This window comes from Delphinapterus leucas, chromosome 6, assembly GCF_059928025.1.
Source record: "Delphinapterus leucas isolate spDelLeu-1000000601 "Yukka" chromosome 6, BTC_Dleu_Yukka2, whole genome shotgun sequence".
Taxonomy (NCBI): Eukaryota; Metazoa; Chordata; class Mammalia; order Artiodactyla; family Monodontidae; genus Delphinapterus; species Delphinapterus leucas.
The window spans coordinates 19483407-19502500 of NC_143134.1; the positions used below are offsets into that span (position 1 = coordinate 19483407).

General features: G+C 47.0%; 1 protein-coding gene across 3 annotated transcripts in view; it reads right to left on the reverse strand.

Annotated features, from left to right (window-relative positions):
• Positions 1-2863: 2863 nt before the first annotated feature.
• Positions 2864-19094, reverse strand: part of DPYSL2 (dihydropyrimidinase like 2) — a 115974-nt gene continuing 99743 nt past the window's right edge. For all 3 annotated transcript variants that reach the window (XM_022595018.3, XM_022595019.2, XM_089912783.1), the window contains exons 9-14: positions 16368-16524; positions 15546-15687; positions 13338-13508; positions 8630-8809; positions 7315-7480; positions 2864-5414 (exon numbers count right to left, since the gene is read on the reverse strand). In XM_022595018.3, the coding sequence (XP_022450726.1) occupies positions 5323-5414; positions 7315-7480; positions 8630-8809; positions 13338-13508; positions 15546-15687; positions 16368-16524 (908 nt within the window). In that variant the 3' untranslated portion in view covers positions 2864-5322. The remainder of the gene's footprint in view (positions 5415-7314; positions 7481-8629; positions 8810-13337; positions 13509-15545; positions 15688-16367; positions 16525-19094) is intronic.

Sequence of the window (19094 nt, forward strand, 5' to 3'; positions counted from 1 at the left end):
TCCCCAAAGTATTTTCAATAGACACTATTTTATTCATTCCTTTGAGATCCTTATAAAAATTATACACATATGTTCATCTCTGCACATACACACATTTGTAATTTTTCACCAAATCAACACAATTTCCCCACATCTGGTATATAAAACATAATGGCCTCAAATTATTGTTTTCCCTTACCCTTTTTGCCCTTCTCTAAACTCTTTTTTCCCTGGCTTTCTGTGTATTTTCTAGGCCTCTCATTTCTTCTTACCTAAAGGCCACATAACTCCAAATCTGTGTTGGGCTTCGTGAGATCATCGTTCTTTTCTGCAAATCTCTCGTTTGTCCACAATTCTCCTCCATGAGTCTCCCTCACTACCTGCACAGTCATATTCTCTGTCACTTTCCATCTCTCTTTTCCCACCCCCTTCTAAGCAGGAGATTTCTCCTAAGAGAGAGTGGAATCACCATGAGTATAAATCTGGCCACTGGCCCCAGACTGAACGGGGGCCAAAGCCTGGTTCTGGGCAAGTCACTGACGCTCTGTGCTTCTGTACCCTCATCTGTGTGATGGTATAAGTCATAGTACCTTCTTCTGGGTTGCTGCAAAGACTGAGTTAATGTGTGAAACGCCCTTTGGAGCAGGGCCTGGCACATAATAACCTCTGCTATTATCAGCGTGACTTCAACAGATGTTTTCATTTAACGACTGACACCAGCTCTGATGTCTCATCGTTCTGAGGTCTCTGCAGTCAACTAAAGACCTCTGCATTTGTCAGTCTTCATCAGCTAATCTCTTTCTCTTTCAGGAGAGACACTTAGGACACCGTTCCCGACAGCTTCCTGTTCCTCTACTCTGCACCGTATCTGATTTATGGCTTGTCCATTATGGGAGTTAGGTTGGGTAGATAACATCACCTCTGTCTCACAGAGAGGGGAAATAAGGCCCAGAGATGTGAACCAGCTTTCCCAAACATACATACCTAATTAGTAGCACCATCAAAACAACCCCATCTCAGTTCATAGGAAAGGAGATCTGCCTTTTCTTTCCTTTTCTTTTTTTTTTTTTTTTTTGTTTTTGTTCGTTCAATACTGAATTTGACCATTTTCATTTTAGATCTGCCTTTTCTTACAGGACGTGTACTGCAGAAACTTGCCAGACAGTATAACCTTCAACTCCCATCAATTCAACACAAAAACACTTCCTGAAGGATATGCGCTCCACTTACTTATTCTAGATGCTCTAACATCTGTCTTTGGATTAAATTATACCACCAGAGTTATATACCTGGCCCCGTCGTTCAGCCACCTGGCACCCATGGGACTCCCCTCTTTAGAGTACCTGCTCTCTGGCCACCTGCCTTCAATTCCCTCCTCAGATGGACACAAGCCTCTTCCCAGCATCTTCACGGGCCTCTCCGTCAGAGGACGAGCCTCACGGCAGGTGTGGACGACCCTTGGACTGGCTGCTTGCTAGAGGCTGGGCCAGACTTGGACACGTGGGCGGAGCGTCCACAGGCCTGACCGCGAGGACTGTCTTGGAGCGGGGTGAAGCCAGGTGGGTACTAGGGGGAGGCTGGCTCTGGGCCTGGGATTTTCCACCTCAACTCTTATCAGGGGTCCCATGTCAGGGGGAGCCTCTTTGCCCTCCTCTCCCGGACAGGCTCTATTTTCCTAGATCTCGGTGCTCTACCATCAGCCTACAGTGAAGGCAGGACGAGCTCCAGCCCTAGACATGAAATACTGTCATTCTTGGGGGGAACCAGGACCTGCCCTCAGGGCTGCGGACCAGGAATCTCTGTATTCTTTTGGAAGGACTAATTCCTCTTCGGGTCGCTATAGATGTTATACAGTCTTCTGGCTATGTTTCTCTTTTTTCCTATTTGTTGCTAGAACACTCAGCGTTCCCTCACAAATTTACCACCTCATGGCAGTGTGTTGTACCAACCAAACGCAGACCTTATCTTACTTTTCCTGCTGTTATTTTCCCTTAACTCCAACACCCTGTTCATCAAAGCTTGGTAGAGTGTGCATATTTTTGTAAATCACCTTCTATCCTGTTTGCATAGGGCTGGATAGAAAACAAGAGAAAAGAGTAAAAGACTTCATCGACCACATGATGGGCCAGGGGAGCCCCCAAGCACACACCCTCTTCGCACAGTGTTTTGTGAACCAATAATACCGATGCCAGTTAACAAGGTAACTATGGGAACCAAGCACCCGGTAGGCAGGGGTGGGCATGGCTCACCCTCCCCCCACGATGTGCATTCTTGGCACTTGCCTGGAGGGTAGAGGAACGTGTGCTTTACGTCCTGGTTTCCTGCAAGCTCCTTTTTTTTTGCCCGCGACAGGGATTGAACCAGGCCCCCAGCAGTGAGAGCACGGAGTCTTAACCACTGGACCACCAGGGAATTCCCTCCTGCAAGCTCCTTAACTGGACTCTGGGTGAGGCCCCAGGCCCATATATCTCAGTCTCTTATCTTCCATGCCCCCCACGTGGCTTGAGGATTTCCCAGAGTGCACAAGCTCTAAGGATGCACAGATCCCGGGGGTCACTACAGGAACCCACATGGTCCCACCGGATTTCTGAATCAGCTTGAAGGTGACACAATTCCCAGCTTAACGTGTACAGCTTGATTCGGGAGGCTCCCTTGGCCTGTCTTGGGGTAGACTCTATGAATTTCTGAGACTCAGGGCTCTGCCCAGAATTAGACCTCAGTGGCCTGGACAAAACCACCCGCAACACTCAGTGAAAACACTTGAATTGACACAGTCATCAAAACGAGGCCGAAGGCATCCAGAATTTTCCAGAAAGGGAAGTTCTGATGGAGGCCCAGGCCGAGCAGCCACCTCCTTGAACATCTCAACACAGACACACCCGGAAACAACCACATTTTGCTTTATTAGGCGTTACATGGTAATATAACACAGAGTTCTTAAGGAATAATAAACACGAGACTTGTTTTTTTACCATAATTATTTTGCCATTAAGACAGTGGTAACAAAAAAAAAAAAAAAAAAAAGGTACTCTTCTGGCTACACACATAATCAGCTTTAGCACTGAAAGTTCCTCCACTCGTGGGTCACAATCACAATTCCAAGGATTAAAAACCATCTATGATTAAATCCTACACTGGTTTAGAGCATCAGGTCACTGCAGTTATTCAGTTCTGAGACACGGTCAATTTATTTTAGCATTTACACATGACATTCATTTAACAGACACACAAAGCAAGCCAACAGGTAAACATGCTTACACAGCCTGCGGAAATCTTCAGGTTTTAAGTTGTTTGAAGGAAACAATCGAAACAACCGAAATGACCATCATGGAAAAACAGGAAGACTCAAGTGAAGAGAAGAGAGCTGCAAGCGTTTCTCAGAATTGAAACACAATTTTTTTTCCGACTGGTTCAAATTCCCTCGAAGGGCAGATGAGAAGAAAAAAAGCAAATATATTAAGTTAACCAATTATTCTTTAAAAGTGCAATTTACTTTTAAAATAACAAACAACAACAACAACAACAACAAAAGAAACCCCAGCCATAACCCCAAAGGCAAGACTTGTGGAGAGACGAGTGTCACGATGGGATGAGCTACTTCTTGATGTTACGCTTTACAAAAGCAGATTTGGTTTTATAAAAGCCTGCAAACATAACGTGGCTTGGGAGGACCTGTAAACACGCTTGGAAGGAGATGCAACAAAGCTCAGCTAAGACAGGGACAAGCATGAGGCAGCGAGTGGAAAGGGTCTCCGAGACCAGGAGAGGGCGGGGTGTGGACACAAGGTCGCCTGCGGTCTCTAAGGGGCCACTCGTCAAATTTACAAGGTATTCTCCCCACAAGAGCTCTGACTCACAAAACAGATTGTTCCTCTTGCAAACTGAAATGGTCTTTAAGTCAAATTTCCCATGGGTTTCCCGAGGTTAGCAGGCTTCCCTATGTTGCGTGATGTCTTTCTAAATAATTGGACAAGAAAACAAATTTCTTTTCCTCCAAAGTGAGAAGCCCACTGTGCTCTGGCATCCCAAAAACTACCTAGTTGGTAAACAGCAGACCCTCAGGGCCAGACCACCATCAGCTCAGCACCTCTGAGCTGGTGGTTGGCTTGAGGCTGATTGGCTCCCTTGGGTGTTGGGCTTGATTTACAGATTTGTTTGTGTCTTTAGCCACTTAGCATTGCACAGAGGAAAAACTCTCAGGTCCTAGAGCCTCAGACTTCTTCAACAGCTCGGCACTGTCTGAGGTCTATCCTGGGCCCGCGTGTGACAGTGTGGATAACTTGGCCCTTTTCTGCACCTGGGAAGCATCTCAAACTCAATCGCACATCCTGGAGACATGGGTGGGTAGCGCTGGTCTTATATGGACTAGGATAGCACATTACGATGGTTGCGATGACAAAGCTCATATCTTTCCAGGCAGGTTCGTGGGGCCACAATAAAACGGCGGACCTGGTCACTGGAAAAGACCACGGGGGATAGAAGGCAAAAACAGCATGTCAGAGACGAAGGCTGGAAGAAACACAAAGAAAGAGCCAGACACATGAAAGTATCCATGAATGAAGAAGCAAGAGGGAGAGAGTGTAAGCAGAAGAGAGGTGAAGAGAGGAGAAGAGAATCCTCCAAAGATTTCATCTGCAGCAAAATCTAGGCCAGAAAGAAAACCTGCCCTTTATTAACAGTTGACCCAGAAGACGATGGAATGGCGGTGTGGACGCTGTACAGCCTCTCAGGAGGGACATGACGAGTCTGCCCACCACCCTGAATCAGCTTGAAGGTGACACAATTGCATCATTAGGATGTCCAGTTCAAACCCCTTGTATTAATATTGCATTAGGCTTTCCAATTTAGTATTTAAAGAAAAACAAACCTCTCCCCCCCCTTCCCCTGCCCACCCCACCTGCAGCCCCACAAAGAAAACTTTTCTAAAAATTAAAAAAAAAAAGGCAGCTCTGGGCAATTCACTTTATCTTCCCCTCCCCCCGATGAAAAGGAAGATGATGCAAGCACAACAGAGGCTGGAGATGAGCAACACCCTCACTGTGATTTGCTTTGTTTCGCATGTCTGAGTGTTGGACGCAGTTCTGTGTACGGGCCTGGTGGAGAGACGCAGGTGTGATATTCGTAGATGTGTAGGGAGGTGGGTGACCAAAACTGGTGACTCCGGGTGAGGGACGGAGTGCGGGGGGCCCGAGAGAGGGAGCCCCAGGAACTGGCTGCCCCACAGTAACTATCACAGGCTCTTTTAAAAAAAAAAAAGGAGGAAGGAAGGAAGGAAGGAAGGAAGTCTCCGAATGTCCTCAGGTGTCCCATCCCCCATCCCTAAGCCGACGGCGGCCCTGAACTCTAGCCCAGGCTGGTGATGTTAGCACGGCCACCAGGGGGCGCCACGATGCGCTGGGTGGTGCGGCGGGGAATGTTGTCATCAATCTGGGCACCTGGAGACGAGAGAAGATGAGGGTCAGAGAAAGCTATACGGATCCCTGCTCTAAACCGAAATAACATAGCTTGGGTTTTTTTAATTAATTTTTACTGGAGTCTAGTTGATTTACACTGGTGTGTTAGTGTCTGCTGTACAGCATAGTGAGTCAGTTATCCATATACATACCTCACTCTTTGTTAGATTCTATTTCCATCTAGGTCATTACAGTGTACTGACCTATAGGGTAGGTCCTCGTTGATTATCTATTTTACATACAGTCGTGTGTATATGTCCATCCCAATCTCCCAATTTATCCCTCCCCCCTCCCTTTCCCCCTTGGTAACCATAAGTTTGGTTTCTACATCTGTGACTCTATTTCTGTTTTGTAACAAAATAACATAGCTTGGGAGAAAAAGTGTCAGGCCCATTCTTTGTCCTTCTAAAACCTCACCAAAAGTATAAGCTACAAAAAAAGGATGGGCCTCACGTGGCCTAGGAATCACACACTGAATAAAGCTATCCTTTAGGATCCCATACCTAAAAAGTAAAACTATATGTAAAAGGACACTATATTTCAGGTTTTTGAGCAACTCAGACTACATCCTGTCCCTATTCTCAGTGATCAAATCGAGTGTGGCTTTTCCAGAGGTGCATTCTGTTCCCCTAACACTATCCATCCTCTGTGTAATCAAAGATAGGAGTCATGATATTGAATATAGTTCCTTGTGCTCTACAGTAGGACCTTGTTGTTTATCCATCCTATATATAATAGTTTACATCTGCTAGCCCCAAACTCCCACTCCATCCCTCACCCACCCCACTCCCCCTTGGCAACCACAAGTCTGTTCTCTATGTCTGTGAGTCTGGTTTTTTTTGTAGATATTGCACAGGGAACTATATTCAATATCCTGTGATAAACCATAATGGAAAAGAGTATGAAAAAGAATATATATGCCTACTTATCTGAGTCACTTTGCTGTATAGCAGAAATTAAGCTCAACATTGTAAATCAACTATACTTCAATAAAATTTTTTAAAAAAAGACAGGCGTCATGATGGTCTTTATATTTCAATGGCCTGGTGAAAGACAACACAGACTGTATCATGCCTATGTTACTTTACGGAAAAACTAATTTTCATTATTTTTAAATTTTTTGAAAATGGGTAATCTGTATATGGCAACTTTCTAAAAACCAGTATATCTGACAAGAAAAAAAAAATGTATCTGCTTTACTGTTTCTTTAACCCACCATAAAAATTTAGATACGTATCTGTGACTCAAGGAACTAGAAAAGTAGGTTTTTAATCACAGGCAAAATGAAATAACTGAAGTTCAAGTAAGGAAGCTCTAAAATCTGGACTCTTCCCTCTCACCTCCCCTGACATCACATAGTTTATCCAGGCAAATAGCTAACAATTATCAAATGGCTTGATTCTAAGCATTTTACATGTATATTAAGTCATTTAATCCTCAGAACAACCCCATGAGGTAACTACTACCATTATACCCATCTTATAGGTGAGGAGACGGGAGGCACAGTTCGAATCTGGGCTACGAAGTTAAGCTGTTGAAACTCTAGATTCCACAAGCTGAACCGCTACAGTATATTGCATACGTCGGGGAGAAGAGAGTCCTGAAACACCACAATACCCTTTTTCACAATGGACATGATGCACTGATCCTGGGCATGACACACAGTGCACACATCGTGACATTATATGTGATATAGGCTCGTGTCAAGATTCTGAAACCCAGCCCATCATCCGCTATGAATTACCCTCTAGCGAGTTACATCTTTGGGAAGAATAGGTCCCTCGTTCACTTCCACTTCTTCTCCTCAAAAGTGATGCCAGACCCACCAGCAACACGGAGCACAGTCCTGCAGAACTGGGCCCTGACCAAACCATAACCATACCAGACAAGCTGAATCCAGACTGATGCAGGTTCCGGACAGGGGGAGCCTGCTGCTTGGCCGGAGACGTCTTAGCCGAGGAGGCCGGAGTGACTGTCTTGGGTGTCACAGACACCTCACACACAGGTCCATCATACAGGCCACGAGGAACCCCTCTCAGCTCTGCCAGCTGCAAAAAACACAAGAGCCCCTCGACTCAGGCCACATTCACAGAGGACGCCTCCCTGGCAACCCTCCTGATGGGGAAGGAACAGGTGCCAGGATGGGCCGGTGACATTTGGGGATGGAGGGCTTTCTATGGTCGGGTACAGCAGGGACAGCTGTCAGCATGAGGCAGGGCCCCTGGCTCCAGGGCAAAGCTACCCCAACATGGGTCACATAAAAACTGATAAACAGTTCTTCCTATTTTCTCCCAAGACACTTCACCTTAAACCCTGCAGGAATTCCCAAACATGCTGTGAAGAGGATCTGGTCTCACGTTCAAGATCTGGCCCCATACTTACCAATCTTACTGTCCCTTTAATTCCTTTACATCCCTACCCATTCCCTGCCTCACCGTCCCCAAGCACCAGTGCTGGAGACTGTTCACCACGTCCTGAATACTCTACATTTTCCATGCTCGTAACATTCTCTCTACTTAATTCCCTTGTCTCCCTTCTTTGACTTATCCAACTTCTACTTAACCTTCAAGATCCAACTCAAAATGCCCTCTCCCCATGACACTTTCCCTTAAGACTCCACAGCAGGGCTTCCCTGGTGGCGCAGTGGTTAAGAATCCGCCTGCCAATGCAGGGGACACAGGTTCGAGCCCTCGTCCAGGAAGATCCCACATGCCGCGGAGCAACTAAGCCCGTGCGCCACAGCTACTGAGCCTGCGCTCTAGAGCCCGCGAGCCACAACTACTGAGCCCACGTGCCACAACTACTGAAGCCCGTGTGCCTAGAGCCCATGCTCTGCAACAAAGAGTAGCCCCTGCTTGCCACAACTACAGAAAGCCCGCACACAGCAACGAAGACCCAACACAGCCAAAAATAAATAAAATAAATTTATTTAAAAAAAAAAAGACTCCACAGCAGCGGTTCCCTCCTCTGAGTCTCATCACACACTCCTCATGACAGCAGTCTCCCTTCAATCTGGCTGGCTGTGGACATGCCTGGCTCCTCCACTGGCATTCTGAACTCCAGGAATAAAAAGACTGTGTTTCCCTTATCTATGAATCCTCTGTATATACCTCAGTAGTCTGACTCAAGGTGCTTAGTGATTTTGGAATTGAACTTAATCCACGATAGGAACCACTCATAAGATCAGAGGTACTCACCCTGCTCCTTGCCTTGATACGCTTATAAACAAAGTCAGGGAAGGGCTTCCGAGGGATGTAGCGCCCCGAGCCTTCGGTGACATGAAGGGTGCCGTCTTCCAGAACAATCTTCCCCTGGCTGATGACCACCAGGGGAGAGCCACGGCACTCCATGCCTTCGAAGATGTTGTATTCGAGAGACTAGAGGAAGGGAACACAGTAAACTTCAGAATCCACCCTCCATCCTGGCGAGATCTCATTGATCTGGCGGCACCCATGACCCAACATCACTCGGACGAAAGAAAAGCCCAGAGATGAACTCCCTCTCCTGACTGGCCACCCAACAGGACTTAATCTCTATGTCTTAATTCTGTCTAGAACATGGAATAATCTTTCCTACCTCTCAGAAATTTGCGTTTGTTCATTCCTGAGTTTCGGCACCAAAAAAAACCCCAAAAAACCGGGGGGTAAAAATAATTGAACAGAAAAATCGTATGGAAAAGTATGAGGGTTTGTAAATGCCACACGAATGTAAGAAAATGATGTCTCGTATTAGCAGTGACTTTGTTCTTACTAACTCAAGCTCCAATCAGGTTAAAATCCCAAGAAGCCTTCTCTGACCAAGTTCTAAATTTAATCTTGAAATGAGCCATCCACGAGTAGGTTTTCCCACTGGTTTGCCTGGATTTCCAATCTCTTAAGAGATGTGGTCAAGCTGACGTTCCTAAATGAAAGGACTGTGGTAACTCCAGAGACAGGCCTTTGATAAAATGTTTGAGGTTTAATTTCCCAACAAGGCAGCCATCCCTTTAGTTTCCAGCTTTTCACGGTGAAAGGGGGACACATCCACGTGCCCTCTTGGAAACTATGTGGGGTCTCTGAGTGAGTTTGTTGCTGTGACAACAGGAAATAGGGGCACTACAGTCAATGGTAAAACCTCAACTCCTCCACTGCTTCTTCCCCAGATTCCAGACGCCTGCCCTGCTCACAGGTACACGTGGCCGGACCTGGAGAATTAATAGGCAGCTCCATCCATAAAAAGCGGCTGGGCTTCTGGGGAGATTCAGACCGGGTTATCAGCACTGAAGAGTCCGTCTGTGACTAGAGCTGTTGCACTGCCGTTCAGGGTAACAACCCCTGCCTGGTGCAGGGGCTGGTGAGTATGGAGAAGCCCCAGACTGGCTCTACAGCTCACATTCGACCAGTGGTGTTGATAGAAAAGGGCAACAGGGGGCTGGCAGCCCTACTCAGAGACTCAAAGGAGTAACGTGGAAGCTACTGAAGGAATGAGGGAAAGAGGCACCTAGGGGAGGGAGGGGGTCTCTACACGTGGATTCCCGGGACCAAATTCCCGGGACCAAAGTGTGTCCCCCCCAAGCTTTTCATCGGTTCTAAGACACTCATCCCTGAAATGAGAATGTGTCTCACAGCACATGGAGCTGCACAGTCTGTGTCAGCCTAGGCTGAACCGAGTCCTTCCAGAGAATTGGGGTCAGCTTTTCCCACTGGTCTGGGGAATGACCACACCGAGGCCGTTTTATGAGAAAGTCTCAGCCTCTGGTTTTTCTGGACCATTGCTGGATGCAGGACTCAGACCACCAACTTGCCTGACTCAGTTCAGAGGAGCCATTTTTGCCCTTTCTTCACCCAATGCCAAGGTCGAGGAAGGCCATATTCTTTGCCACACTTTCTATCTGGCGGATCCACATCTCATTATCCCAAACTCAGAACGAGCTGGCCCTCGGCAGCATGGCGTATTTTTAAAGGAGTCTTGCATTAGACTCCTCCTCCTGGGTATGTTTTCTTTCACAGCAGCGCCTAAACTAATGGAATATCTTAAAATCAGTGGCATCTTAGATCTGGTGAAATTCAGGAGTTGTGTGACTCCAGGCAGATCAAATTAATCCTGCCTCAGACCTTCAGTTTTTTTCACTTGCCTCCCGCGCAAGGCTTATGTGAAAATGACAACACAAGAAGCATCATGTGGGTGTAGATTACCAGCAGAGAATTCCGTCCACTCTGAAAAGACCTTTGAAAGGGTCATCCTTTAAGGGGTGAATCGAGCCCCATCTCTTCCATGTTCCTGCACGGCTGTCTATACAAGCTCCTCTTGTGACCTCCTGGAGTCATGGAGACAACTTTGGCCATGGTGCCATCGGCCTGGGGTCCACATCCCAGGTCTGCTCTTGGCCAGCTGAGTGACTTTGGACAAATCCCTTACACTGATCTGAGATCCAGCATCCTCATCTATAAGGGGACACGGCCCACCTTACAGAAATGATGCTAGGATCACAAGAAATAAAAGGAACAAAAGCATCTAGCCCACTACTCAGCACTAATTAGGCATTTAGAAAATCCCTGATTAACTGGTTTTTCATTGCACTCTCCCAACAAGACTGCAAGCCCTTTAGTGTCGAAGACATCCTAAGACGTAGATATTGAGTTTAGTTGCCTATAAATGACGGACCACAGTGCCCAGAAGAGCTTTGGGCCACCTCCCAGTCTTCAAAGATGGAGGAACCAGTCCCATGACTCTAAGTGACTTAAAATTAACAAGTTCAATGGTCAGATCACAGCTCGGGGCATTCAGAGCCTACTCTGTCCAACTGTGAGGCACTGAGGCTTCGTCACTTACCAGGTAGAGACATTTTTAACCTCTATCCACATAGGTTTCCTAAAATGACTCATCTGGCTGGATGCTTGGCAAATCCAGCAGAGACTTAGCAACAGCGCTGTCAACAAGAGTTAGCTAACTACTCCAAATTAAAGTTAATTAGCCCCGTGGTAGGAAACACTGTATCACACGGGGATAGCCTCTTGCTTGCGTTCTCCCAGATAATTAAAGCTGCACAAGCATGCTTAGTGTGGGCTCTTTCAAACAGGTGAGGACAGGCAAGAGGCACTTCTAGAAGCCATGATTCCCTATATGGGGTTGCCTGGAGGTAAAGCCAGGGCAGTGCTACTGAATGTCCAGAGAGCAGCATCTGTCTTCTCAAATCATCACTCCTTTACATCCTGTCTTGTGCTGGGTTACGAACTCCAAACGCAGGCTCCCTAGCTAGGTCATCTGCAGCTTACATGATGAGTCCAATCTGCCCTTTCCATTACCTCTGGGGAGGGGGACTCTGGAAGGGAGGAGGAGCATGTTCTCCCTCTAACCCTGACCAAGAGGCTGCACACGCAGTCTGGCAGGGAAGAGCCCTGGACAATTTTGGGTTCTAATTCTGGCTCCACCGCAAAATAGCTATGTAATGTTAGACTGGTCACTTAAGCTCTCTAAGTGTCCGTTTATTTATCTTCCCGATTGGGATAATAATACCATCCCTTTATTGAGAAGGCCAAATGAAAGGGTAAATGGAGCTGTGATGCTAAATGCATAGGAAGAGATAGGTTCACCAGGCAGGACCCTAGGACCCCTGCCCATAAAGAAGCCAATTCTGGACCCCCGGGAGGTTATGATCGAAGTCACAAGTTGGTGCGGCGGTAAGGCTCTGCTGTGTAGCTAAGCCAAGCCAGTGCGGGAGAAGGGAAAAGCCAACTATTAATACTGAGAGCCGAGCAGCCTTCCCTAAAGGCACCCACCATCCTGGCACCCACGGGTGCCAGGGCAGCTCAAGCCCCTCTGCCCAAAGGAGAAAGAGGACCGGGATTTGGCCAAGAGTCCAGTGCTGTCCTGGAGAAATGCCAGAAGCCCAGCCCTGAGCTGGCCCTTGGAGGAGGTGTCGGGACTTGCTGGTCCAGGCCACCTGGGGTGGGCAATCTAGAATCAGATTCCCCATTGAGCAGGCTTTCAATTTAGACCTTGATCTTGAAGAGCCTCTTCATTCGCTAAGAATTCACTTCAAGAGTCATATGGGTTTCTGACATAAAACACTCTGTCCTATGACCATTTCTTTTCCAAAGCTCTCCCTTTGTCCTTGGCCTCTCAATATTAAACAGACACACACAATTTTTTCTACGAAGAACCAATGGTACCTACACCTCTACCTAACGCCCACTGACCTCGCAGAATCACAGGACACCCAGGGGCCTCACCTAAACTCCTCATTCTCAGCTGACGAGCCCGAGACATGACATGAAGTCACCTGCCCAGGGTCCCATTAACAAGACGGGGCATCCCCAATCTCCGCAGTCTAGACCGAAAGGCAAGAGACACCCCAGACCTGCAGATCCTAAACTCCTAATCAGAATGGCTGCCAGAGTATTTCTTCTATTTCTTCAAAGTCAATTCATTCCTTTAGGACATAAGAGCATCTGCCTTTTAGGGTTTCGGACGACAACACTGACATGAGAAAACAGTTGCTTCAAAGAATAAAAGTGCCCAGTGGGCATCTCGGGAGTGGACATTTGAATGTTTTATTTGGATCCCTTGCACCAAGGGACGGCATGAGAGGTGCTGCACCAAACTATTAAAATGGAATGCTGCCTGACTTCTAGAAGCTTCTGACGTCCAGGCATGACGCTGGAGGCTCTGAAGGTCTATAGATAGAGACTTCTATCCAGAGAGAGGCCATCGTACTCCCAAGTGATAAGATTAACAGTCTCATTGACCTCACTAACGAAAAGGAAAGGGCTATTTTTTCTCAGTAAATTGCAAGTTATAACATATCCTGTCGGGAAGAGTTCTTTCCTATCACAGCGAGTTCTTTTCATAAATCCTGAGGACTCTCCCTGCCCCTGTCCCTTTCTGTGACTGTAGTTCATTTGGACTGGGTCCACGCGGCCTTACACTGTTGTGGGTCTTGGCAGAGATGGTTTTCACGCTGTCAGGGTCCCAGATGACCAGGTCAGCATCGGATCCCACAGCAATGCGGCCTTTCCGGGGGTAAAGGTTGAACACTTTGGCTGCATTGGTGCTGGTCACGGCCACAAACTGGTTCTCGTCCATCTTCCCAGTGACCTGAGGAGGACAACACACACATGCACAACACGCACGCACACAACAAAAGCAGACTAAAAAGTTGAAGGGTGGAATACTACTTAGCCATAAAAAGGAACACACTTTTGATACACACAACAACTTGGATACTAAAGGCATCATACTGAGTGAAAAAAACAACCTCCAAAGGTCACATACTGTATGATTTCATTTATATAACATTGGCAAAATAACCAAGTTATAGAGATGGACAGACCAGGGGTGAGACGGAGATTCTTCCAAGGGTTAGGGGTGGGTGTGACTATAAAGGGGCAGTAGGAGAGGGGTCTCTGTGGCGACGGAGGACATCTCTATCTTGATTGCGGTGATGGTTACATGGATCTACATATGACAAAATGGCACAGAACTATACACACACGTTGCACCACTGTCGATCTCTGGGTTTGGATATCACACTCTAATTATGTAAGATGTAACCATGGGGGAAACTGGGTGAAGGGTACACAGGACCTCTCTGTCCTATCTCTGCGAGTTCCTCTGGATCTATAATCATTTCAAAGTCAAAAGTTTTAAAAAAAATTTGAAGGGGCTGCAGGGCCTCTTCAGGAAACATCATTTGGCTTATGTCCTCTTCAAAGATACAGGCACAGACCTTGTAGGCCAGCCAACATGGGAGTCTCAGCCGCCCGTCCCGCAGCAAACCCTGGGTGCCAATCACACTCCCCATGTCCTGCCCCCCACCTTCTCGTCTCTACCACTTGAGCCTCATGTCCCTTTAAATGCAGAATTTGAGGAGATGAATGCATTTCTCCGAGTTCGGAAACCTGCTCTAAATGCAACAGAAAAATGGCCAAAGGAAACGAGCAGGTAGTAAGAGGGAGAGAAAAATACAAATGGCCAAAAACATACAAAAGAAATATACACTTTAGTCAGTCATTGAAGAGACTGAATGTAAAACAATGAGACACAACATTCACCAATCAAATCGGTGATACTTTGGGTTTTTTGATGATAACACCAATTCAGACCTGGTAGAAGTAACTGGGTAATGCCACATATTGCTGGCAGCATACAAATTGGTGCAATCTTTTTGGGAGGAATTTTGACAATATATATCAAAAGCCTTAAAAATATGCACACCCCTTGACCCAGCACTACCACTTCTAGAAGTTTCTCCTACAAGCATCATTAAAGATGTATCTAAGGATGTAGCTATAAGGGTGTTCATCCCAGTAAGAAAATCAGAAACAACATAAATGACCAACCAAAGAATTACAAATGAATTACAGTTCAGCATTAAGATGGAATGGTCTGCTCTTAAAAACCAAGTTGTTCAAGTATGTTTAAGGATGTGGAGACTTTTTCATGCTATAGGTTTTTTAAAAGATAGGCTGCAAAATAGTATTCCAGTCACACACTCTCTCACACACACACACACACACACACACGCGCACAATCTCTCACTGGCAAAAAATGAAAGACATTTGCTAAAACGTTCATTGCAGTTGTATCTGAAATAGGGTGTCATAAGTGATTTTTATTTTCTTTTTGGAATAACGATACATAGTTTACATAATTGAAAAAATTCATTAAGAAACAGAAAACCTATTGTTATTACGTTTTAAAATAGTAAAAATAAAAAACCCCACAGATCCCTTAAAGGTCAGGACATGTTCAAAGCAGGCTGAGCCCAGAGACTCCAAAAGACCATTTTAAGGAAACTGAGTCCATTTCCACGAGTGGATTAACTAAGTCACCAGGTTGCTAAGGAAGCTTTTTCTGGACTGATCGAAAGAGTCATATTGTAAAGACTGGTTTTTTCCAGTCTCTACTGGTCCACAGACGATAATGGTGACAAATACATATGGGATACTTAGGAGGAAATGACCTCTGAGGAGTGGTCTTATATTTCTAAACCTAAGAAATACTACCACACAAGTTCCAGTTTCCAGAATTCTCTCAACTGCCGTTTCCAGGCCTGCATGAGGCCCAGGGCCCTCGGATGAGGAGGCAGGAGAAAGCTGAGCCCTCCCCCTGTGTGAGACCATCGCCCCTTACCACAGCCTTATCCCAGATGACGGACATCCGCTCCTCCGTGCCATTGGTGCCTTCAGGGATCAGGGTGAAGTTGTCCTTTCCTACGGCCTTCTGGGCAGTGTTGAAGGTACAGTGGGCACTGCCAGTGACCTGGAGATCTCCACTGGAAGGAAAACATACCACTGGCTTTTCACTAATCTTTGACCTCAGATCATCATTGAATGTACTTTTTTTTTTTGCGGTACGCGGGCTTCTCGCTGCTGTGGCCTCTCCCGTTGCGGAGCACAGGCTCCGGACGCGCAGGCTCAGCGGCCATGACTCACGGGCCCAGCCGCCCTGCGGCATGTGGGATCTTCCTGGACCGGGGCACGAACCCGTGTCCCCTGCATCAGCAGGTGGACTCTCAACCACTGCGCCACCAGGGAAGCCCTTGAATGTACTTTTTAATGGGCCAGGCCACTGAAAGTTTTTGACTTAACTGTCTTCCCCTCAGGAGACAGGAAATTTGGGAAGCTATGGCCTGACGCGGAAGCTTCATTCTAATGCTGTGTATCTACGTCTAGTTTGTGAGGTATCTTACGAATGACACTGCACCACAGTAGAACCCTTTTGCTACCTCATTCATCCCCTTTGGTTGACTTTCAAGATGGCCCTGGTTTTTACCCAGAATTGCCCCCAAAAGCGTCAGGGTGACAATCCCCTGCTGCCGTCCGGCAATCCGAGTTTGGAGAACGAGGTCTCTGCTTGCAAGTTTGCTTCTGCCCACCACATTGGAACCCGCCGGTCAGCCTGGTGCAAGGAAAGACCAAGAACGGAAGGTGGGAACGAGTCGCCAACACTCACCACGACAGCAAGGAGTTCAGAAAGTCCGGAGTGGTCGGGTCGGGGCTCAGGGGCGGGGAGGTGACAAAAGCAGCAGCCTTGGCCCAGTTCTTGCTCCAGTACTGGGAGCCGTCAGTCCCCAAGCTGGCGGTGATGGGCTCGCCATACACCACGGTCCCTGAGAAACAGAGAGCAGAGCTAAGCGCTGTGCAAAGAGCGGGGAGGAAACCACCACTGCTGGGACTCACTGCCTGCCCAGAGGCCATGGCTCACGGGCCCAGCCGCTCCGCGGCATGTGGGATCCTCCCAGACAGGGGCACGAACCCGCATCCCCTGCATCGGCAGGCGGACTCTCAACCGCTGCGCCACCAGGGAAGCCCTTCTTTTTCTTTAATTTTTATTTTATATGGGAGTAGAGTTGATTAACAATGTTGTGTTAGTTTCAGGTGTACAGCAAAGTGATTCAGTTATACATATATCGATTCTTTTTCAGATTCTTTTCCCGTGCAGGTTATTACAGAGTACTGAGTAGAGTTCCCTGAGCTGTACAGTAGGTCCTTGCTGAGTACCTATTTTCTATATAGTAGTGTGTGTATGGTAATGCCAACCTCCTAATAATCCCTCCCCCTTACCCCTGCTCTTGTAACTCAACCCTCTCCCGCTAGGGGATCCCAAACATTTCCACCTCCTATTCTGTTGATTCCCGAATCTATTCACAATCTCCAGCTCAGACTGCATTCAAACACCCAATCCCGAGCGCCATCTAGACTCTTATTTTGGGTGATGCAGGGCACCTCACACTTGACCTCACTGCTCACCAAAACATGCCCCCTGCTCTCCCAGTGTCTCCCAGCCCTTCTCCCAGTGTCCAGCTCTGGTTAACGAGCTGAGAGAGGAAACAATACGTGACATCAGTGGGATGAAGCATTTGAGAGCAAGTACACAACTCTCCACACCTGCCCAAGAGACAGCCTGGATCCCCGAGTCACCACCCTGAGGGTCCCCAGATTCACAGCAGACTTTGTAAGAGGGCAAAGGAAAGGACTTTGCACACTTACGTTACTGAGATTTCAGAGTTTGCAGAAGCCTAGCCTAATTCAGTATATTGTCAAGAAAGAATGCTGATTTCCTGATGCTTAAATCACGTCCTCTTCTCTATCCACTCATGTCCAAGCCAGAAAATTGGGAATCATTTATATCCATCGAATGCCAATGCTTTAATGCCTTAAATGCATCCTTTCCTTTCCACTCTGCATACCTTCCCTTAAAATCAGGACTTCCTCATTTCTCCCCAGCTCACCTCCTTCCCCACCTCTTCATCCATTCTCCATGGCACTTCCAGAGTGATCTTCCTAAAACATAATCTTCCCGTGTCACTCTCTTGCATAAAATCCTCCCAAGGAGCCCTTCTGACTTCAAGGATAGAAACAAACTTCTCACTGAAGCATCTCATGCCTTTCATTGGCCAGCCTCACATCAAAACTGGTCTCTTCTCTACCATCATCCAAAAACTCCATCCCGTCCTCCACTCCAATAATCCAATAATCATTTGGTTTTAAATTTTTTGATTTTTCAGACAAAGACAAATATCATATGATATCACTCACATGTGGAATCTAATTTTTAAAAAATGATACAAATGAACTTATTTACAAAACAGAAACAGACTCACAGATTTCAAAAACAAACTTATGGTTACCAAAGGGGAAACGTGGAGGGGAGGGATAAATTAGGAGTTTGGGATTAACATACACACACTACTATATATAAAATAGATAGGCAACAAGGACCTACTGTACAGCACAGGGAACTCTACTCAGTATTCTGTAGGAACCTTTATGGGGAAAGAACCTGAAAAAGAATGAATATATGCATAACTGAATCACTTTGCTGCATACCTGAAACTAACACAACACTGTAAATCAACTACACGCCAATACAATTTTTTAAAAAATAATAATCAATTTTCGATTTTTCCACTTGATGGAGATACCCTTAGGAAAGTGACTCAGTAAATGTGTGTTGAGCTGATTGAAGGGTGAGATATTTTATTAAGTAAAGGCATCAGAGCTAGAGTTTGATCCCAGGCCAGCCTCACCACCACCGGGAATTCACCTCTTCTACCTGCTCCCACCAAGGGCTCCCCTGCCCCCACAGTGGTCCTGCCAAGTGGGCCCTTTTCTCCAAACCCAGGGCCCTCAAGGCCAAACACTCCTCAGTCTGGAATGTGTCTCCTTTCCTCTCCGCGGCCTCTTCCAAGACTTTATCTCTTGGTAACACAGCACTACACCCACTCTGGAACAGCCGCTGCCCTGAGAGCTGGCTCCGGGAGCTGGCCCCTACCCTGACCCCAGCCTCAGGAATCTCACAAAGGACGCTCTGTTCCGCCAGGGCGTGTTAGAGGCCCTAGAGGCCCGGCAGGCTGCTCACTTGAGGAAATCGGTGACAATCCCCCAGCAGGAGGGAGGGCTCCAACACTCAGGGGAAGCCTCCCTCTGAAGGAAGCCCCAGGAAGAGAAGGGTAATGCTCAGAATCACCTGGAAGGTCCCCAGCGTTCCTGACCTACTCAAAGCCTCCCAGGCAGGACTGGGTCAAGGAGCTGCTGGGCAGCTGCAAAAACCGCTCTAGCTCATCCCAAAGTAGTAAAACCCCGCAACAAGAAGGCCTTGGCTGCTGTCAGGTACATGTCTATGAAATGCAAATGGCTGAGCAGGCCCCAGCTCCCCCAAGGGCCACAGTTTTCGACT